This window comes from Eschrichtius robustus, chromosome 1 (assembly GCF_028021215.1).
Source record: "Eschrichtius robustus isolate mEscRob2 chromosome 1, mEscRob2.pri, whole genome shotgun sequence".
Classification (NCBI taxonomy): Eukaryota; Metazoa; Chordata; class Mammalia; order Artiodactyla; family Eschrichtiidae; genus Eschrichtius; species Eschrichtius robustus.
The window spans coordinates 74,300,297-74,320,638 of NC_090824.1; the positions used below are offsets into that span (position 1 = coordinate 74,300,297).

Genomic DNA, 20,342 nt, shown 5'->3' on the forward strand with positions numbered 1-20,342 from the left:
TATATCTACTAAATATCACTGAATTTTAAATACACTTAAAAAGCAAATTTATGGTATGTGAATTGTATCTAAAAAAAAAAAAAAATCCATAGAGCTTTTTGGTGGGATGCAAGTCAGAAATATTGCAAGCTGACTTTCTTCAGCAAATAAAATTAAAGTTCCTTTACTTAGTGACCCCTTTTTCTGTAACAAATTCTAGCACTTAGAACAGCGCCCAGCACTTGGTAAGGACTCAGTAAATGTCTGTTTGTTGAATGAATGATTACCATAGGCATAAAGGAGAAAGAGGCATTAGCAGAGTTGACATTTTAAAATTAGATGATTTGAGAAATCAAATCTACTCATCTAACCATATAAAAGTGAGGAAAGCTATTACATTATTGAAAAAACCCAGCCACTGCTTTTTTCTGTTGCTGGTATCAGGTTGGGCAAATTCTGAGAAAGCACTGGGCGGTCCTCATTCATTTTGTACCACCCACAGTCCCTCAAAGGATCTCTGACTCAGACTCACTCCAGAGAAATCTTATAGACAGGCTTCCCCAATCTCTCCTCCTCAAGGACACTTCCTTCCCACAGAATCCGAATGAGACCGGACTCATTGCTGTCCCTTGATTAAGAGAGAGCTAATTAGGAATAACTGACAGAAAAGTAACCAATCTTTCTCAAAGAAAGCAACTTGCTTTCCAGGCTACTTCCTCTAAAATCAATGAGGATGATACAGGAAAAATGAAGAGACCAGGTAAAGCAGGAAATCTAATTCCTGTTAAGAACAGGAATAAGCAGGGACTTCCCTGGTGGCACAGTGGTTAAGAATCTGCCTGCCAATGCAGGGGTCACAGGTTTGAGCCCTGGTCTGGGATTCCCTGGGAATCCCACATGCCGCAGAGCAACTAAGCCTGTGTACCACAACTACTGAGCCTGCGTGCCACAACTACTGAAGCCCACGTGCCCTAGAGCCCACACGCTGCAACTACTGAAGCCCATATGCCTAGACCCCGCGCTCTGCAACAAGAGAAGCCACCGCAATGAGAAGCCCGCGCACCACAACGAAGAGTAGCCCATGCTCGCCACAATTAGAGAAAGCCCGCGCACAGCAACAAAGACCCAATGCAGCCAAAAATAAATAAATAAATAAATAAAATAAATTTATTTACTTAAAAAAAGAATAGGAATCAGCAGGCCTGGGATAAAGGGACCCTCCAAGGTGAATTAACACCTCTGAACACCTAAGTGGCAGGTGCTGTGAGCCATACAAAGGCATAATCCATGCCCTCAAGGGAAAACACGGATGTAATTATTTTAATTATGAAACCATGAAGTGCCAAATAGAGATAGGAGCAATTTGCCCTGAGTGCAGGAGTGATTCATCCTGACTAGGAAATCAAAATAAATTTCCTGGCTGCGGTACTTGGCTTCTACACCTTGGCTTCTACACCTTGGCTTCTATCTTATGATTCTGACAGAGTACATGTGATGAGCATAGCAGGCTGGAGGAACAGCATGAGCAATACATGAAAATAATGTAAAACTCAACTGGAATGCACAGTACATCAGATGTAGGGAAGAATGCGGCAGGAAAAATCAATCTGGATCAAATTGGGAAAAACCTCAGTTCCACACTTGGCAGCATAGGGGCCTTTTTGGAAATACAAAGAGTTTGGAGCCAGATTATTGCCAGGAGTCCACTACAATCAAGGTGGGGAGTTGCTCAAGCAGTTAAAGTAGGATAGAGGACAGACAGGATATTGAGAACTGACTGAACACAGAAAATTAAAAACAAAGAAGAGTCAAAAAAGCAATTCATCCTCCAAGATCCAACAGGCTACAGGGATTTTTTTAGATAGCCACTTACTGCCACCTGGCGGATAGACAAGACTTTCCCAGCATTAGCAGCATCAAGCCACTTAAGATGTTGCACATTTTTCTAATAAAAATAGTTAATACTGAACACGTTATCCAGCCTCTTGCTAATCAGCCTCTAAAAAAGTTTCCGTACTCAGCTTACAAGACACTGTTCTAGTTGAATCTAGTTAGAGAAGACTCCCAAATGCCTAACAAATGACACAATAGGAGGTAAATGATCAAATATTAAATTATGGGATGGTCAATACTGACCTGAAATTTCAGAATACAAAACCATTTGGGAGGTTGGCTGAGGCTCCATGGATATGGAGAGCCATTTCTTTAACCTAAGATTATCGAAGAGAGCATCTCGGTCAGAGGCAATCACGAACAAAACATCCTAGGAACAGAAGTGAACGGCGCAATAGAACATACAGAGGTTTACATATTTACCAACGCTGTAAGTAATGGAGGGTCTACAAAAGGGGGTGTGTGTGTGATATAGTACCAAAGGCTTTTAAGACCAATCTAACATTAGAATATAAAATGGAAAAATTAGGTTATTAACATGACCAAGTAACTCAACTACTAAACTTAAGGATACTCAAACAACGAAAGCCACTTGTCCTAATTAACGGAACAATCCCAAATAAGTTAGCTAGGACTTCCCTGCCGCAGTGGTTAAGAATCTGCCTGCCGGGCTCCCCTGGTGGCGCAGTGGTTGAGAATCTGCCTGCTAATGCAGGGGACGGGTTCGAGCCCTGGTCTGGGAAGATCCCACATGCCGCGGAGCAACTAGGCCCGTGAGCCACAACTACTGAGCCTGCGTGTCTGGAGCCTGTGCTCTGCAACAAGAGAGGCTGCGATAGTGAGAGGCCCGCGCACCGCGATGAAGAGTGGCCCCCCACTTGCCACAACTAGAGAAAGCCCTCGCGCAGAAACGAAGACCCGACACAGCCAAAAATAAAAATAAATTAATTAAACGCAACTGCGAAAAAAACATATATATAAAAAAAAAGAATCTGCCTGCCAACGCAGGGGACACGGGTTCGAGCCCTGGTCCAGGAATCCCACATGCTGTGGAGCAGCGAAGCCCATGCGCCACAACTACTGAGCCTGCATGCCATGACTACTGAAGCCTGCATGCCCAGAGCCCGTGCTCTGAAATGAAGAGTAGGCCCCGCTCACTGCAACGAAAGCCCGCATGCAGCAACGAAGACCCAACGCAGCCATAAATAAATAAAAATAAATTTATAGAAAAACAAAAACAAGTTAGCTGAACATATCAAGTGGCCACTGAACTGCTAGAGAAGAGAACATAAGCTCTGCAATTATCTTTAACTAAATGTTAACTTTTTTTAATAAATAAATTTTTTTACTTATTTATTTTTGGCTGCGTTGGGTCTTCGTTGCTGCACACAGGCTTTCTCTAGTTGCGGCGAGTGGGGGCTACTCTTTGTTGCGACGCACAGGCTTCACTGCAGTGGCTTCTCTTGTTGCAAAGCACGGGCTCTAGGCAGGCGGGCTTCAGAAGTTGTGGCACATGGGCTCAGTAGTTGTAGCTCGCGGGTTCTAGAGTGCAGGCTCAGTAGTTGTGGCGTATGGGCTTAGTTGCTCTGGGGCACGTGGGATGTTCCTGGACCAGGGCTTGAAACTGTGTCCACTGCATTGGCAGGCGGATTCTTAACCAGAGTCACCACGGAAGCCTTAATTTTTTTTTCCCTCATTTTCTGAGCCTACCTTGGGATAGAGAAGACAAAAAAGGCTACCCAAATCCCAACATAAGAATCTAGTGCTGTTGGTGTGGATAATTCATTTGCACATAAATTTTATCAAGAGGACACACTAAAGTGCTATTAGAGAGCACTCTAATCTGGCCATTCCTTTATATTCCCAGGCTCATTTAATGTACCTCTCAAATGCCAATCAGGGCTACATGCTTTCCAGAAAACCCCATCAAGCTCAGCTAAACACACAATGTTCCTGCTAGTTGTACTTCTGACTCCTACTCCTTAGGTGGGAACTTCCCCTCCACAACACCAGCACTTCCAGAAAGGAGAATTAACAGCCATCTGGGATTTAAGAGACAACAGGAAGATAAATAATCCATACACCCAAAAGGCCAAACATTTTTTATTTTCAAAAACAACTTTATTCATGACACATATTAAAAAAAAAACTCCCACCCCCTGGAAATGAGCTAAAAAAATAAACAAAATCCACCTCCCACCTCCCTGTCCCCACTTCCTCCCATTCCCTCCAAACAAAAGGGAAAAAAAGGCAAAGGAAAACAAAACAAAACAAAAAACTGAAAAACAAAAAACACCCCAAAACCCCCCAAAACAAGGTAGTGCATTTCCCCAGGGGAAAGGGGAATTTACACTGGAGCCGCTGGGAGCGGATCGGAGATCTTCCGGCTACAGAAACCTGCAAAGAAAGACACTCAAAACAGAAAAAGAAACACAAAAGGAAACAAAACAGATCACCAGGCAATCTGGAGGGGCAGGGAGCCAGAAAAGAGGGGTGGGGTGGGTGGTAGACCTGGCAGGACAGGAACAGGCAGGAGGGGACTGTGAAAGCTAGGGAGAAGATGGAGGGAAGGTAACAAGCAGAACAGTTTGGTGTCCTTCCAGAGCCCTGGGTAAAAAAAACCCCTCCTACCACCCATGCCCACCTACCCTTGAGCAGCCCGCAAGGGGGCAAAGGGGGACAGGGAAACAGGGGGAGCAGCTTGCGCGGTTGAGACGTGTCCATGGCGAATCCCCAGAGTGAATGAGCAGCCCCCTGCCCCACTCCCTGGGCCTTCCCTTACTCCCCAAAGCAGGTCCCTCCTCAGCAGTTAGTTATGGGATTCTCCCCCCTTCCACAGTATATCTTTTTTTTTTTTAAAAATATTTTTTTCCATCAAGGTCATCTTCTGTTTTTCTTTTTTTTTTTTTTTTAATTCTTTTTTTTTTTCCTTCTTTCCTCTTTTTTTCCTCTCTCTCCTCCTAATACACACTTTTTTTAGTAAGGGGAATACCATGATGTCGCTCTAGCCCGGCCCCTGGAAGAAAGAAGGAGAGTTAGGTGTTAACATGATCACTAAATAGTTCAGTACAAGCCCCTCCCCGTGGGCCCTCGCCCCAGTTATTGAGAAGGGAAGAGGGGAAAGAAGTTTCCCAAGTCCTAAAACTGACCCCCACAATCCCAGAAATAGTGACACACCTGGCAAATGGGAGTGGGGAATTAACTGTTATTACCTCGCCAAACAGTGGCAATAAAGAAATGCATCTGAGACATAGGGGCAAGAAAAAGGACTCATTGTTTATCCAGATTTCAGTTCTCCACAGTTCTTAAAAAGCGAGGCTCTCACCAACAGATCCTCCCTAACTCCTGGGAGCAGACAGGTAAATGTTACGAAAAGCCAAGGTCTATATGCCTAAACTGTCTATTTAAACGTAAAGAAATGGAAGTAAAGTGAAACAACAACATGGGTGCCACACTAGGCCCAGCGAGAAAGTTGCAAAAGACTGGCTAAAGCGTAAATATCTCGATATCCTCCCACATGGCTGTTGAGGAGGATCAACTAGCCTCTGGTTTTCTTCCAAGGGAGGTTCAAACTTCAGCCCCTCCCTAACTCTGGGAAAAGCAGCAAATGTCCAAGCAGCGCTTTCACTGCTCTGAGGCCCTGTTCTTCCCGGGCGTTCTGTGTAAACACCTTCACTGCCATCAACTCTCAAGGAAAAAAAGGCTGGGTGGAGAAGCATCTCTCAGAACAGGGTGGAGAGATCCAGCCCTTATCACCAATTCCTGCTCCAGAAAAAGATGAGACTGGCCTCCTGGCCTGCAACTACCTTCCTCACCCTGCACAGGCAGGAGACCAAGTCCCCGGAACCAAGGGGAGGGTAAAGGAGGGAGGTTCCTCAGATGAGGAGAAAAGGAAGCATACAGGGCTCATGGGAGGCGGGGGAGAGGAGCAGCCCATCTATCCTGACCTGTAGACACGACCCCGGGGCCTGCTGTTAAAACCACTGTAGAATCGAGAGCGGGAACTGTTGTAGTTGGTGGTCCGGGCACGGTATCGGGCTCGCGGGAAACCCCGGTCTGTTGTGCTGATGCCTGGTCTGTTGGTTCGTTTTGGGATCACCTGAGAGACACGTACAACACAATGCCTTAGAGCCAACCTGGAGAGCTTACAGAGAACCACAACAGCAAAGGGCACAGGGCTTACCTTGATTTGTCTTCCTCTAAATAGGGACTCATCTAGGGCCAAGGAAGTCCTCACTGACTCTTTATCTGAGAACTCTATATATGCAAACCTGAAAAGGGTAATTGCCACTTTATCTGAGGATACAAATAGCAGCTCACAGGTCAAATCCAACTTGCAGACATGCTTTGTTTGAGCACAGTGTGTTCATGTTTTTAACTATTTGTCAAAAAAATTCTTAATGGAAGATTTTAATCGAAATTTGCAGCTACTCTTGGAAAATTATAAGATAGGATACAGAGGGCCTGGATTTCCGCAAGGCAGAAAAAGGTGGGGGCCAAGCAGAAGGCGCTCCCCCCTTATAGTTCATGATCCCTCCACACCCAGCCCCAATCTCTGTTATCTGTTGGGCCCCTGAAGGCAATTTTATGTGCAATCCTTGATATGTATCAACACTAACACCTATCTTAAAAGATGAAGACTACTTACTTTAACATCTAGGTAAACTTACTGCTCAATATAAAACGTAATTTATCTATTTTTTAACTGTGACTAAAACGACCTCAACTTCCCCACTTACCCTTTGGGATGGCCACTAAATTTGTCACATAGTATAGTAACACGGTTGACTGAACCACAGCCATGAAAGTGTGCTTCCAGCTCTTCTGCTGTTGCACCATAGTCCACCTGTGGGGGGTACATTTCACAGGTAACAGGGCAAACTCCCATCTATCTCCACAGGTACCCTGCCTAGCCTTTGCACTGGGCCATCCATACACACCAAAGCACATCAATATCCAGTTCTCTAAGGAACTAACCTCTTTTCCTTCCAACCCCAGAGCCTCTGCTGATCACCATTACCTTTCACCTCATTCCAACCCTCCCTCCACCCCTTAAATCCACCACCTACCCTGGGAATGGTTCCTTTCAAGACTCCTAATAAATAATCCCCCAAACTAAGAGCTTTCCCCAACCCCAGTCAAGGCTCTGGTACATACATTGCCAACATAGATGGAACGGGCATCAGCCTCCATCTTCTCCTCAATAGACATGATCACTGGGCCAGCTTTCAAGAAAAAAAGGATCAGGAAAAAACACGCTTGTTTTCTACTTGGCCAATCTATGCACCACTACCACCACCACAAGCAGCAGCAAAGGTAAAGATTTTGGTCTGTTCTGTTCCCTGCTGTACCCATTACCTAGAAAAGTCTAGCATGCAGTAGGTGCTCACTAAATACTTGAAAAATTAAGGAATAGATTAATACAGTCTTAAAAATCAAAGAAAACAATACAGGAATTCCCTCCTGCCCCCAAATCAAGTCCCTATTGAGTAGCTTTGGTTAAAATGATTTGAAAAGTGAACAAAATTAAGTCAGCTGAGACTGGACATTTCTAGATTAGACGAGAAGCCCCCTGCAGCTGAGCAGTTTCTCTTAGGACTCCTAACTAAAGGTCTCCAACTAAAAGAAGAACTATTGGACTTGAAGGTCAAATACCAGCTGGCAACCTCCGAAAAGGGTAGTGGAAGACTAAGAACAAAGAGCAACACATTTGTAACAGGGACAAAGGGAGGCACAAGACTACCATCACCAAAACATAGGCCTCGTCTCACAAAGGTCAGAAAAACACACAATGGACTATGACTGCAACAACTGCCCAATAATTGCTCAGACAAGCAGCTCCAAGGTTCCGAGCATCTAATTCCATATAAACCATGCTCCGATAACCCTTCCAATCTCAGGACCCGGGTTCCGCGTGCAACCGCCAGTTACTCACCATTGCCTGGAGGTGGACTCATATTCATCTGCTTCTCTACCTCGTTCTGTAGCTCCTTTAGCTTCTCAGCTTCTTCCTCCATCTCCCTGACTCGAGCTTTGATCGCTTCCAGCTCCTACAATGAGTGGGGAGAGTATGGAGAACAGCTTAAGAGGAACCAACGCAGGGGCTCTACCCTGCTCTCCTTCGGCGCGCGGCCCCAGCCATGCTCGGCCATTTCTCTCGCCGCACACGAGGGTCATAATGAAAAGAAAAGCAAGCTACCTTCTCTAGAACAACACTAGGCACCCATGACGCCCAAATCAACCCGGCTGGGCCCCTTCTGGCGGTCGAGGCTGCGTCCCCAGCCCGGCCCCAGCCACGTTATTCCCCGCCCACCCCCATCCCCCGCCCGCCTCCCGCTCGCCTGAGCTCTGGGCCTCCCGTGACACGGCCGGCCGGTCGCCGGCCTGCTCGCTCGCCCTCCTTCCCTCACCGGGTCCTCAATGGCGCCGTCCCCCGGGTCACCCTCGACCAGTCCCGGCTCCTCCTCCTCCTCCTGGCTGCCGGGGGCTCCCGAGCCAGGCCCAGGGCCCGGAGCTCCCGGGGGGGCACGGGGCCGGGGCGGCTCCTCTTCGGGCTCGGGCTCCGGCTCGGGCTCCAGCAGCAGCTCCTCAGGCTCCAGTTCCTCAGACTCCAAGCCGTTCCCGTAGTCCCCTGCGCCCCCCGGGGCCCCCTCCCCGGCCTCCCCACCGGCCCCGGGCACAAGATGGCGCCGCCGCCCCGGCCCGGAGCCCCGACCGCCCGCAGCCCCCGCTGCTGCTGCCGCCGCCGCCGCCGCCGCCATCGCCGCTCAGACTGGGGCCAGCCGCCCAGCGATTGGAGAGCTGCGCCGGCCACGCCGAGGATTCATTAGTCAAGCAGCCTGCCCGTCACCACGAGCTAGGACTCCATTGGGGAATATTACTTGGCAATCAAATAAGACCCCACCCCTAAGGCGGGGGATTGCGCCAAATTCTCAAATCCCGGTAGGAGAAATCGGTCTGTCAATCAACACACATCCCACCTCCTCTCAAGTTCTTAGGTAACAGTACCGCCTAACAGTGACGACATTCCTGCTTCTCCCCCGCCTGAGGGCGGGTCCGCGAAGTATGACGCTCGGTGATTGGCCGCTGTCAAGGCGAGTGGAAAGGACCAATCTTCCGATCGCCTCGCCGAAGTGGCCCAGCCTCAGATGCCGATTGGCTCGCGGGATTCGAAGGGCTGACACCCATTTCGTGACAGGTGAACCTTGCCCCCGAACGGACTGCCGGGCTCCCAGTGAGGGAAACCCGAGGTCACATGACTGGTCTTTAGGAGGCCGCCATCTTGATGCTGCTGGTTGCCAGCTAGTGACCTCTTGGAAGGCAGAAGCCGGAAACACTGCGGCGGTTTCTGGAAACTGGTCTTCTACCAGGAATGCACCAGTAGGTGGGATGTTGCTGAAAATGGAGAGTTCTGAATGGCGCTCTCCAGGAAGGAGCTTATTTTTCCCACCCAGGTTATGGGCACCACCATCCACCAGGTCTCCCCAAACCAGAAAGCAGGGAGGAATCCTCACTCCAGTACTAGTCATGAGCCTTGTATGTGCTGTCTTCCTGTACAGGCATACTTTCCAAGCATTCTGATCATGCCCCAGTTTCATTCTTCTCTTGCTTGGACTGTTTGCTGCAGCCGCTTAATGGGTCAGCTTCCAATGGGTCACCACTCCAATCCACACTGGCCAGGTTAACTCTCAAAACTCCTTACCGAGGCCTTGGAGACCTCCAGACCAGGCTACTTCGTGAATGTTGTTTCCACACTCTTCATTCCATTGGGTGTATCTGCACCCAGGTCTGTGCTTCTGTACATGCAGTGCCTCTTCAGCCAGACTACTGCAAACCCTGTCATCACCTCCCCTGTGAAGCCTTCCACTAACTGGCCTCCCCTCCTCTCCCATGACAAGCGGGCCTACCTCCACTGTGCACTTAATCATTTTGTGCTTCCTTTCCTAACTAGAGCTTGTGAGAGTTTGGAGGTGAGAGGCTGGATTCTATCTACATTTGCGTCTCCACCGTGGGGCAATATGCCTAGCACATAGTAAGTATCCAAATAAATGTTTGTTGACCAAAGGATACATTGACTGGGGATCTGGGTGCCAGCTTTCATCTACAATGCTTTCCCAGACCCTCCTTCAAACCCCAGAGGAATTCCACCTCACCGTTGCACTCTGAGATACCAATGAGACCTAGCCCTGGAAAGCAGGGTTGCCATAGTTTAGTGGTGATCCTACACATTTATTAAAAAGGAAGGAACGGCAGTGCTAAGTTTGCAAGAGGGATAGTTGCAGCCAGACCAAGCTATGGTTTGAGAGCCAGATTCACATGAGCCCAAACAATAGTTATTCAGACAACCTGGAGAGGATGTGCATGACTTGGGTAGAGGGATTTGAACAAGAGGAGATCCCTACTAGCAAACCAAAAGTCAAAAGCTTCACAGTATACCCCACTCTTCCCCTCACCCTCATTTTTTCACACAAATCCTTACCTCACGAACAGGAGAACTTGGAGCAGAGTCACAGTTGCTTAAAATTTCACTGAAAATTACTTCATCAGCCATCTCAGCTTCAGTGGTCTGGGAGAACTAAGTTGAGCACCGCAGACAAGCTCTAAAAGATTGTGAGTTTGCTGGAAGAAAAATCTTTTCTACTGATTTTAACCAAATCAAGACTTGGATGTTTATTGATACCTAATTTAAACTAAGAAAGCCAATTAAGGGAAATGTGATTTTTAAAATAATGCCTTTGAACCCCAGTTTTGTTGAGCACTTGATTTTGTAACAGGTACCATCCTAGACTCCTTGTTATGTTATCTCATTGAACTCTCATAACAACATTATGAAGCAAATAGTCCCAAAACCATAACCTTTTTTAGGGATGAGGAAAGAATGAAGTAACTCCCCCAAGTCATAACTAATTAGAAGTGAGCAGGGAATCCAAAACCAGATTTCAAAGCTCAGATCAAAATTACTATAAGGTCTGTTTTAATACACAAAGATAACATTACGTACAATGCTGAAGCTGGAAAAAGACTGAATTCCAATAATAGATAAATGTTTAGGCAAACTATAATTACATCACAAGATTATTATGCACCTATTTTTATTTTTTTATGCACCTATTTTTTTTTACAAAAAGGTTTACACGTAGTGTGTGATAACTTATAAAAATAATTTTTGTTAGGCCAAAGAAGTAGGATGTAAAATTGTATATAAAGTATGATTAAAATTATGTATATCTGATTTTTTAAAAAAACAACTTGGGCATTGGAGAAAAAAAGGAATAAGAACCAGTACAATCTGTTCTTTGGCAATATGCAACAAAAGTTTTTAAAATGTTGAGATTCTTAACACAGTAATTGTATTTCTTATAATCTGTTCTAAAGAAATAATCTAAAACCTAGATAAACATTTGAGAATAAAGATGTTCATCAAAGTGAAAAAAAATGTAAACAACTTGATTGTCCAAGTGGGCACTTTTCAGGAAAATTGTTATACACACATATATGTAATTTTAAGAGTCATTATGTCTTCAAAACATTTTTAATGACAAGGACAATGCTTGCAATATAATGGTAAGCAGAATTGCAGTGTACAAAATTGTATATACAGTATGATCATAAAATATAAGCACAGACAACTGATGGAAAAGAAATATACCAAAATGTTAATTGTGATTCTCTCTGGGTAGTAGGCTTATTATGATTGATCTTCTTTATAATTTTCTATGTTATGTTCTATGATTTTTTCCACAATATCATATGTTATTTTTATTTAAAATTTAAAAAAACACTCCAGCTTCCGAAGTTACTCTAATAAGCATGATTACTTTTACAAACACATTTTAAAAAGATATTTGAATGGTGATCTGTAATATACTTCCCTATTAGACTGGAAGTGTAAAAGGCAGGGACACCTTCTTAATTATATTTGTATTGCCATTGGCTATCACTGTGTGCTCAATAAATGTTAACTGAATGGATGATCTTCTGTAATAATTTTATATCCTGCCTGTTGTTGATGCATAGAGAACATCAAAGAGATAAGTTTTCCTCTGAGAATGAAATTTTTTTTTAATTGGTATGTAATGATGTAAGATTCACCCATTGTAAGTATACTTTTGCATCAGTAATAACCTATCAATAGAGGGCCATGGAGTTTCGGAAAAACTGAAACTCAGTGATGTTTTGCCCTAGAAGAAGAAAAAGTATGTTAACAAAAGTGAATGATCTGTCGAGTTGAGAAAAGGAGAATTAAATCAGTAAAAATGGATGAGGGCATGTCCAGTTCTGTCCAGAAGGGAAAACTTTTCTCACTAAACATATAAATACTTGGCTTCCTAATAGTTTCATCCCCATTTTTAACTCCTGCTTTGAAAATTTTACCTTTACTGGCTGCAATAATTCCCTCTAATATAGAAGTACATTGTTTAATATGGTAGCCACTCGTCACACGTGGCTACTGAGCACTTGAAATGTGAATGGTGCTCTGAATTGAGATGTGCTGGAAGTGTCAGATATACACTGAATTTCAGAGACTCAGGATGAAAAAGATACTTATGTAAAATAACTTAATCATTGTTCAGTATTAATTACAGATTGAAATTATAGTAGTCTTTATATACTGGGTTTAAAAAAATACTATTAAAATTAGTTTTACCTGTTTCTTTTTGGTTTTTTTAATGAGGCTACTAAAAAACGTAAAACTACATATGTGGCTTGCATTATATTTCTTTTTTTTTTTTTGACTTTTTAAAAATTTTGATTGGAGTATAGTTGCTTTACATGGCTTGCATTATATTTCTATTGGACAATGTTGACAAAGAACCTTGGAGCCTTGATCATTTACTTACCTCTGTTTTGGAGCCAACTCCAATTACTTTCTAATGCAAAGTCTGGCCCGACCTACCTTAACTCCCTAGGTCCAACCTTGCATGGAAGTGGGGTGGCCATTTAAGTGAGAAGGAGCCTCTGTTGGGCTGCTTAATTTCCATTCTGCTTGGTTAACTTTTAGAAAACTTTGTACTTGAAAACCTTCTTTTTTATATGTTCCTTATCAAAAAATCCTGAAATACTGATAGCAAAAAGAAAAAATAAAATCACCCATAAAATCTACCACCCAGAGATAATCACTAATGATATTTTGGCATATACCCTTCCTGAAACTTTCAATACACAAATACATATAGAGGTATATATATGTGTGTGTATATACATATTTTTTTTAGCAAAGTGGGATCATACCATATATTCTGTTTTCTAATCTATTTTCTTTTTTACCTAATAAGATAACAGAAATATTTTTCCATGTCAATAAAAATATTTTTCCAATTTCCTTTTTCATGACTTTACTCAGAAGTTACCTTAGAAATGAGGCCTGCTCCGCTCACTCTACTTAACATTGAAACCTATACATACACCTTCCCAATCCTGCCCTAATGAATTATTTTTCTCCATAGCATTTGGCACCTAACATGAAATGTTATGTTAATGAATGTTGTGAAATTTATTTATGTAGGTAGGTATTTAGCTTTTGTTTGTTTCCATTACTAGAATGAAAGTAACATGAAGGCAGAAATTTGTGCCTATTTGTTCACTTCTCTACCTCAATGCCTAGAATTGTCCTCAGCACACCTAAGATGCTTGAATATTTGCTGAATGAATGAATGACTGAATGAATAAAAAACTAGACAGCATTCCATTATATTATGTTTTCTGTTGATTTTTAAAATATTGTTAATTTATTTGTATCTCACCTGTATCCACATTTAAGGCAGCTTTTAAAGTTTTCAAAGCATCTGCTCTCAACTAAAGACACAGAATATTTATAATCCATCCATTTGCTAGAAAGTGTAACTAAATGTTGCCCAATTTTTATCAAAAGTATCATTTGGAGAAATAACATTCACAGAGAACTGTCTGAAGAATAAACAATCCATCTGTCCATTTAGATAGTCTGAAATTTAGCCCTATTTTAAACTATGGCATCATAGAGCATATTTGAGCTAAACTGTGACAATCCTGGTAGAACAAGCTTAGGACCTGCTGAATCCCCATTTGGTGTTTCTGAAAGAAACGGTAGTGTAAAACTCAACATCATATTTGCTGTCAGGTGTTATAGAGGGTGGTGTCCACTATATCCCTCAGTGTCTTCTCAGAAGAGCCACAAAACTTTTTGCCTACCTTGAGGAACTGAAAGGTTTTATAAATCTTAAGAGGGATGTGAATCTCATTGTGTTTTCCAATTTTCTTTAGCTGCCAAGAAGCTCAGAGTTGAATTCATAGCCTACCTTTAGTATTTGGGAATACTGCTTATAGAATGCTTTTCCGTGTTAGTTTTCCTTTTGCTGTCATTTTATTATAATATTTCAATTTTCCCTTTACCCTTACTTTAAAAATCTATATTTTCCTATTGTTTTGTCTTTTGTGTATTATAGTAAGATGCTGCAAATGCTTTTTGGAATTAGGCAAACTATAAACCAGTCAAACTGCAGTAGGGATAAATACACTAGCTATCATAGCCTGACGATATTAACTATTAAGAGCATCTAATTCCCTTTTCCCTAGAGCCATGTTCACCAAGCCACTCTCTGATTTTAACGTGGCTTGTCCCATAGATTTTTCTGTATAGAGAGAATAGAAATACAACACTGGATTCCTCTAAACAGTGTATTTCTCACTACAATTTAACACATAAGCCCAAATACCATTATACTGCATTGGATTATAGAAAGACTAGAAACTCCCATTTGTAATTTAAAATTAAGATCACTACTCCTGTCAGACATGATTTTGATGTGGTCCTAGACTAGAAGTACAGAGGGATGGGCTGAACAATTCCTGTAGATCCCATCCAGTTTAGCAGTTTGCATTACAATGGCTGAAACCAAATGTCTCAGGGGAGCAAGAAAGTAAGCAAGGGCTCCATTTTTGCCAGACTTATTTTAAGTCTGAAGTAGGCAGCAGGATATTGAGGAAAAATGCTCATTATCACATACTTCTGATTTAGCGGCTGAACCACAACAGGGGACTTGATTACATCATAAAGATTTTTGGTAGGTTTTCTTTGTTTTGTTTTGGGTTTTGTTGTGGCCATCCCAAAGTACCATATACACACACCCTCTCAATGCTTGGGTTGGCACAGATGGAGTTCTTGGCTTTGGGCATTTGGCTAGGATGGGGGGATGGGAGAACAACTCTGATTTTCTTTTTTCTTTTTTTTTTTTTTTGGCTGCATGGCTTAGCTTGTGGGATCTTAGTTCCCTGACCAGGGATTGAACCCGGGCCCTCGCCAGTGAAAGTGCAGAGTCCTAACCACTAGACCGCTGGGGAATTCCCTCCTTTTTTTTTTTTTTTTTTTTTTTTTAATCTTTTTACCTCAATACTTTCCCAAATCCCTATTAATCTAATTCTTGGCCTTAACAAGGTCATGATGAGGTGATTAGATCAAGAAATGTCCTGACCCCAGGCTATACAGTATAGAAGTCACAAACCCTGCTCAGTCCTTCTCATTAAACTTCTGGGCTTTATTTATTTATTTTTTTAATACGACCATTACATATTACACAAAAATAAAAGTCAAATGAACTTGGTATTTATAAATTATTAAATAAAAATACAGGAATATATATTTATATTTATAGAGCTTTTTCTTTTCTTCTAAACTAACCAAATCTGTTCTCCCGCCGCTTTATGATTTTAAAAAAGTAAAATAGTGTATGCCCTAGAATAAGTGGGGAGTGGGATTAATAAGTGCAGGACCTAGTTGCCCTACCTCTGCTCCTTCCTTGGCCTAAGCAAAGTCCCTATTTGTCCCTTTGGGCTCTGGAGAGCAAGAAACACCCTCTCCACCTATTTAATCTCTGAAAAATGGCAATAAGATTTATTTCCCTTATTTTTTAAAAAATGAAATGGATTTAAAAATTGGGAGCCATACTCAGCCTTCTTGGCCAAGAGCTAATCCCAAGGAACTATATGGCTCTAGAAGAGAGTCGCTAGTTTTCCCTGACAGAAGAGTCTCTGGGGTTTCCATTCCCCCTCAAGCTCAGAAGGGCAGGACAGGTCAAAACTGCCCTCTGTGGTCCCATCCAAGCTATGCTACCGGGAATCCAGACCAAGCCCTTTTACCCTTTCAGAAAACAGCCTCTCCTTCCACCCAGGTGTGAAGGCCTCAGAGCCGGGCTTTTTGGTAACCTGACCACGGTCCCTGCTACCTCTGTTTGCTAAAGGTCCCCAGGAAAGCTACCAGGGCTAGGCGTCCTATGGTAGAGGGTAGGGGGAAGAATCTGACCCAAACCTGGGGGAGCACAGGCTCCAATTTGGAGCTGACGGTCTAGTCAGTGGTTTTCCAACTTTGTTTTTCAGCAGCAAACCCCTTAATGCAAATAAAATCTTACCCTGAACCCCGATATGTAAGACAGCTACAGGGGAGCTGTTCTGTTTGAGGGCAAGTCGCCTGGCCTGCTCAGTGCCCCCGCTTCATCTCCCCCAAGGACTCCTGAGGCAACCCCTAGGAAACTTCGGGGCTCTGCCAAGCAGTTGGAAAACCACTGGCCTAGTTTGTCCTGAGCAAGTCAGAGACACCCCCCCACCCCAACTGCCTGCCACGGACTGGCTCTGAGTGCCTGGTACCAGCATACTCACAACAGACCAAGTGGCCCATGCAGTCCACCGCCTCCCCTATAAATAACCGTTAAAAAGTGCAGCCCTCTCTCAAAAGCAAAAGTCTGAGCTAAACACCTGAGGCCAATTTTGGTCCCACATTCTAGTGAGTACAACTATGTTGCCACATTCTGGGACCAAGGGAAAATCTCCAAGAGTCAACCATGGTCTAGCTAAGCTGGTCAGTGCTCAGGATCAAGGGCAGGGTTCTAGAGCACTGCGTCAGAAGAAGTCAGCATTGGAGAGCAGCAATTTTAGCACCTAGGAAAGTGCAGCAGTGAGGTCTGGCTCAGGGCATACATCTGGAGTGAAATCATGTCTTTCTCAAAAGAAAAAGCTGTCATCTGAATCTGTTCTAGAGGACAGGGAGCTCTAAAGTTAACATCCTCAGACTCTGAGGTACAGACAAGTAAAGCGTGGCTTCCAAGAAAATACCAACGTTTCTAGGTCCTGGGAGGTACTGTGGAACCCAGACACCTGGCCCTTAATAAAGCAGCACCAAAGCCCACCACATGGAATAGGCCGGTCACGGAGTACACGTCACCCTCACATTCATGGGGTTCAGAGCTGGAATGTTCCTCTCAAGACATCAACAGTCTCTCCGAGACACAGTGCAGGACCCAGACTGTATTCCAGATCTGCATTTACGTCCACACACTCAAAAGGAAAATTAGTAAGAGCCCCAATTTAGAGTTTAAGTTTGGGTACAAAAGGTCCCAGAGATAGGGAACACTTTAGGCACCAGTGTGCCCCAGTGGGAGAGGAGGGCAGCAGGCAGCTCCAGCTCCTGAAGCCTCCACCCCCCGCAGGCTCCGCAGCCCTGCCTTTCTGTCAGAGCCCAGGAGGCAGCAGCAAGTGCGTGATGCACAAGGAAGGGGGACAATGAAGGAACAAGGCCAGCTACAGAACTGCTCTTCTCTCCAAAGCCCTGCTGACGACTTTCTGCAGAAAAGTGGCCAGAGCCCTCAGTCTGGATACAGTGTTTCTCCCTCAGCCTTGAGGCAGCAGGACAAGGGGAGAGGGGAGGGGATGTTGGGAGGAGGGACAGAGAGCTGCCCCTTGTTCTCACCACTGCAAGAGGGAATGTTTTCTCCTCGAGGAATCCCACTGCCGCCAGATTAGACAAGCAGCCCAGCATGCACACGAGCACCCGTGCACATGCACACGCATGTCCCAGCAGCCCATGGTCACAGCCACCTCCCCCTATCCCCTGAGAACCCCAAGCTCCCATTCCAAAGGGATGTTCCTTCTGTGTTTGCCCCAAATCTCACTCATTCAAAGGAGACGCCAACCCCTTATGCAAGTTCACCTTCCTCGGGGCTGCAAATCAAGCTCTAGGTAGAGTTTCGTGTGCCTACACCTATAGGCATGATCCCTCCCACCTCCCCCCAACCCTGGAATGACTCCATCTCCTGACTTTCCCAACACATTCCGCAATATCTCCAGTTCACTCTTTCAACCGCCTGCCTGGCACACTCAGCTCTCTTGCACGCTACCTTGCCCCTTCCCATCCCCGTTCCATGCCCATCCTTTCCCCCACTTCTTCCAAGGGCATTCCTCTGCTCTGTTCCTGCTCTCCTGTCCCCCAGCCACACCTCGCCCCACCTGGCCCTGGACTTTCTCACTTGCTAGCAAAAAAGGCCCCTACAGTTACCAGGGCCCCCAGTGCCACGGCCCCCGTCAGCACTGTCCTCACTGAGGCCCAGTTCCCCTCCCGCAGACGCCGCGCCTCCTCCAGGGCCCCGTCCCCGTATAGAGCTGTGAACTCCGCCTGTGGGAGAGAAGGGAAGTAGGAGAGAAAGAAGGAGAAAGGGATATCAGGAGAGGAAAGAGTGGAGAAAAGAGGAGAGGGAGAGTTCCAGTTCCATCCACTGCAAGCACTACCCCACCCCCAGCTCCTCTCTGGCCCAAGCTCCTGGCCGCCAGCCCCTCTGATCCCCCCTGAGCGCCTGGCTCATTTGCCCTTCTCTACCTCAACTGAATCCCATCCTTTCCCTGGCCAAAAATTCTGCTCAGAACTGGCATCCTTTGCCGAGGCTTGCCTTGACCACCACCCATCCCTGATCCCTGACCACCCCCCCCCCCAATGCCATGTACTCAGGTGTAAAAAATTTCTGATGGCTGGATGCCATTTCTCTGCAGGCACTACACTGTCTACTGTGTATTCTGTCCTCTGCTTTGGACCATGAGCCCACCCAGCGATGACTGCATGGCAGCCCTGGAGTGCAGAGTCCGGTGATACCCATAGTGAGGGCATCTGATTCCACCCAAACAGGGAGACTCAGCCCCCGCGCCTCATTCCCAGCACAGCCGCCCCCAGCTCCAGCCAGAGCCCCCGTCTTCCCCCTGGAGACCAACTTTTCAGAGGGATGTGCAGGGCAGCAATGGAGAAGTTTCTTACCCAGCCCCCGCTGCTGTGGATCCAGTCGGCCAGCCGCGTCTCCAGGTAGGCCACCATCCACTCCTGCACTTGTCCCACAAGTGGCTCCATCTCCTTGTTGACACTCTCAGCACACAGCGCGGCTCCAAAGACAAAGAAAGCCACAAGGCGGCCCCAGTTGGGGCCCCCTTGGAAGAGTTCATCAGAGACCTGGGTGAAGCGTTGCTGGGCCGAGCCCGGGGTCACATGCAGCTGAGCTGCCAGATCCGAGAAGGTGCGCCGGAAGCGGGTCTCGAACTCATCTCCAGCTGCCCGCATGGCTTGGTGCAGCGGGTCAGCTGCTGGGCCCTCCCCGGGGCCAGCTCCACAAACATAACCCTTCTGCCTTAGCTTATAGCCTACAAAGTCTGCCACTAGAGCCCGTGTGTCTGGGGCCGAGGCTGGGGTCGCCATCCGGGCAGCTGTAGGAGTCAAACACAAAAGACTGGCATGAATATATGGTCAGAGACCCAGAAGGAGGCATTTCAGGTTTGGCCAGCCCATGAGACAGGGAGGGAGGTGAGGGGAAATCTCAGAAACCACTGGGCCGGGACGGGTAAGAACAAGGAAATTAGGCCATGGTGCGGGGCCAGGGCATGAGGGTCTGGCCCTCAAATTCATAATATGCCAAATTAAATGTAAAACAAGTAAATTTCACCTAAAATACTTTAGATTCTTTTCATAACAAGACAACAACAGTTCTATGACACCTCTACACCTCCCCCACCAACCCCGCCACAGTACACACCTTTTTGGCTAGAGGAAGGGGCTTAGGACCTCCCCAGAGGCAAGATGTGAAGATGCTGGCAGAGGCACAAGATGGGCGAGGAGACAGGGGCTGAAGGGAAAGGGGGAGAAGCAAAGGGTTGCCCAGGACAGAGAAGGAAGGGGACACTCACCCAGCCTGGATGGCAGCTCTTAGGACCCAGCGCTGGTGGCAAGGAGCCCCCAGCTGGGGCCTTTCATCCTCCTGCCCAGCGTGGAGCCCTGGGAAGGGGAGGGGGAGATCAGAGCTAGGTGGGGAAGACCAGGGATCAGGGTCTGGGCTGAGAAGGGCTGGGGTTGCAGCTCCCGGGACCAGGCCCCTGCCCCCAACGCTCTACCAGCTGTGTGGCCGAATCCATGTTTAATGACTGTCCTCCCGGGAAACCCAGGGCCAAGGGCTTCCTGCCGACACCATCTCTACTCCCGCTCCCCCCAGTGCAGCCCAAAGGCCCAGCTCCTCCCTCACCCCCACCCTCAGCCAGTCTCCAACCCCGCCTGCCTGCCAGGTTAGGGATCTCACGGGTCAGGCCGCTGCCAGGATCCGGCTGTTTCCTGGTGCAGGAGCTGGGAGGGAGGGAGAGAGGGAGGAAGGGAGGGAAGGAAGGAGGGAGGAGAAAGGGGGGGGCGGGAGGGAGGG

The 20,342-nt window shown here is 46.0% G+C and overlaps 1 protein-coding gene across 6 annotated transcripts; it reads right to left on the bottom strand.

The window, feature by feature from the left end:
* Positions 1 to 3,971: 3,971 nt before the first annotated feature.
* Positions 3,972 to 20,300, bottom strand: PABPN1 (poly(A) binding protein nuclear 1). Of its 6 annotated transcripts, none has more exons than XM_068547548.1 (7): positions 8,283 to 8,648; positions 7,808 to 7,922; positions 7,030 to 7,097; positions 6,612 to 6,718; positions 6,056 to 6,143; positions 5,820 to 5,971; positions 3,972 to 4,888 (listed from the first exon to the last, which is right to left on the bottom strand). In XM_068547548.1, exons 1-7 carry the CDS (start codon positions 8,631 to 8,633, stop codon positions 4,849 to 4,851), a joined length of 921 nt encoding a protein of 306 aa, XP_068403649.1. In that variant the 5' UTR covers positions 8,634 to 8,648; the 3' UTR covers positions 3,972 to 4,848. The 6 variants fall into 6 exon arrangements, with proteins under 6 accessions (XP_068403649.1, XP_068403695.1, XP_068403658.1 ...); XM_068547594.1 differs by lacking the exon at positions 8,283 to 8,648 and adding an exon at positions 8,072 to 8,157; XM_068547557.1 differs by lacking the exons at positions 3,972 to 4,888; positions 5,820 to 5,971; positions 6,056 to 6,143; ... (2 more) ...; positions 7,808 to 7,922; positions 8,283 to 8,648 and adding exons at positions 18,015 to 18,292; positions 18,923 to 19,362; positions 19,840 to 19,927; positions 20,226 to 20,300.
* Positions 20,301 to 20,342: the final 42 nt, after the last annotated feature.

What these genes read in the sequence shown, in the direction of transcription:
- PABPN1 (XM_068547548.1), bottom strand. Translation starts at nt 8,633, where the DNA reads ATGGCGGCGGCGGCGGCGGCGGCAGCAGCAGCGGGGGCTGCGGGCGGT. An exon ending in GAGTCCACCTCCAGGCAATG is followed by an intron (nt 7,098 to 7,807) that starts GTGAGTAACTGG and finishes TTTTCTTGAAAG; the next exon opens with CTGGCCCAGTGATCATGTCT. An exon ending in TTTAGTGGCCATCCCAAAGG is followed by an intron (nt 6,144 to 6,611) that starts GTAAGTGGGGAA and finishes TACCCTTTTCAG; the next exon opens with GTTTGCATATATAGAGTTCT.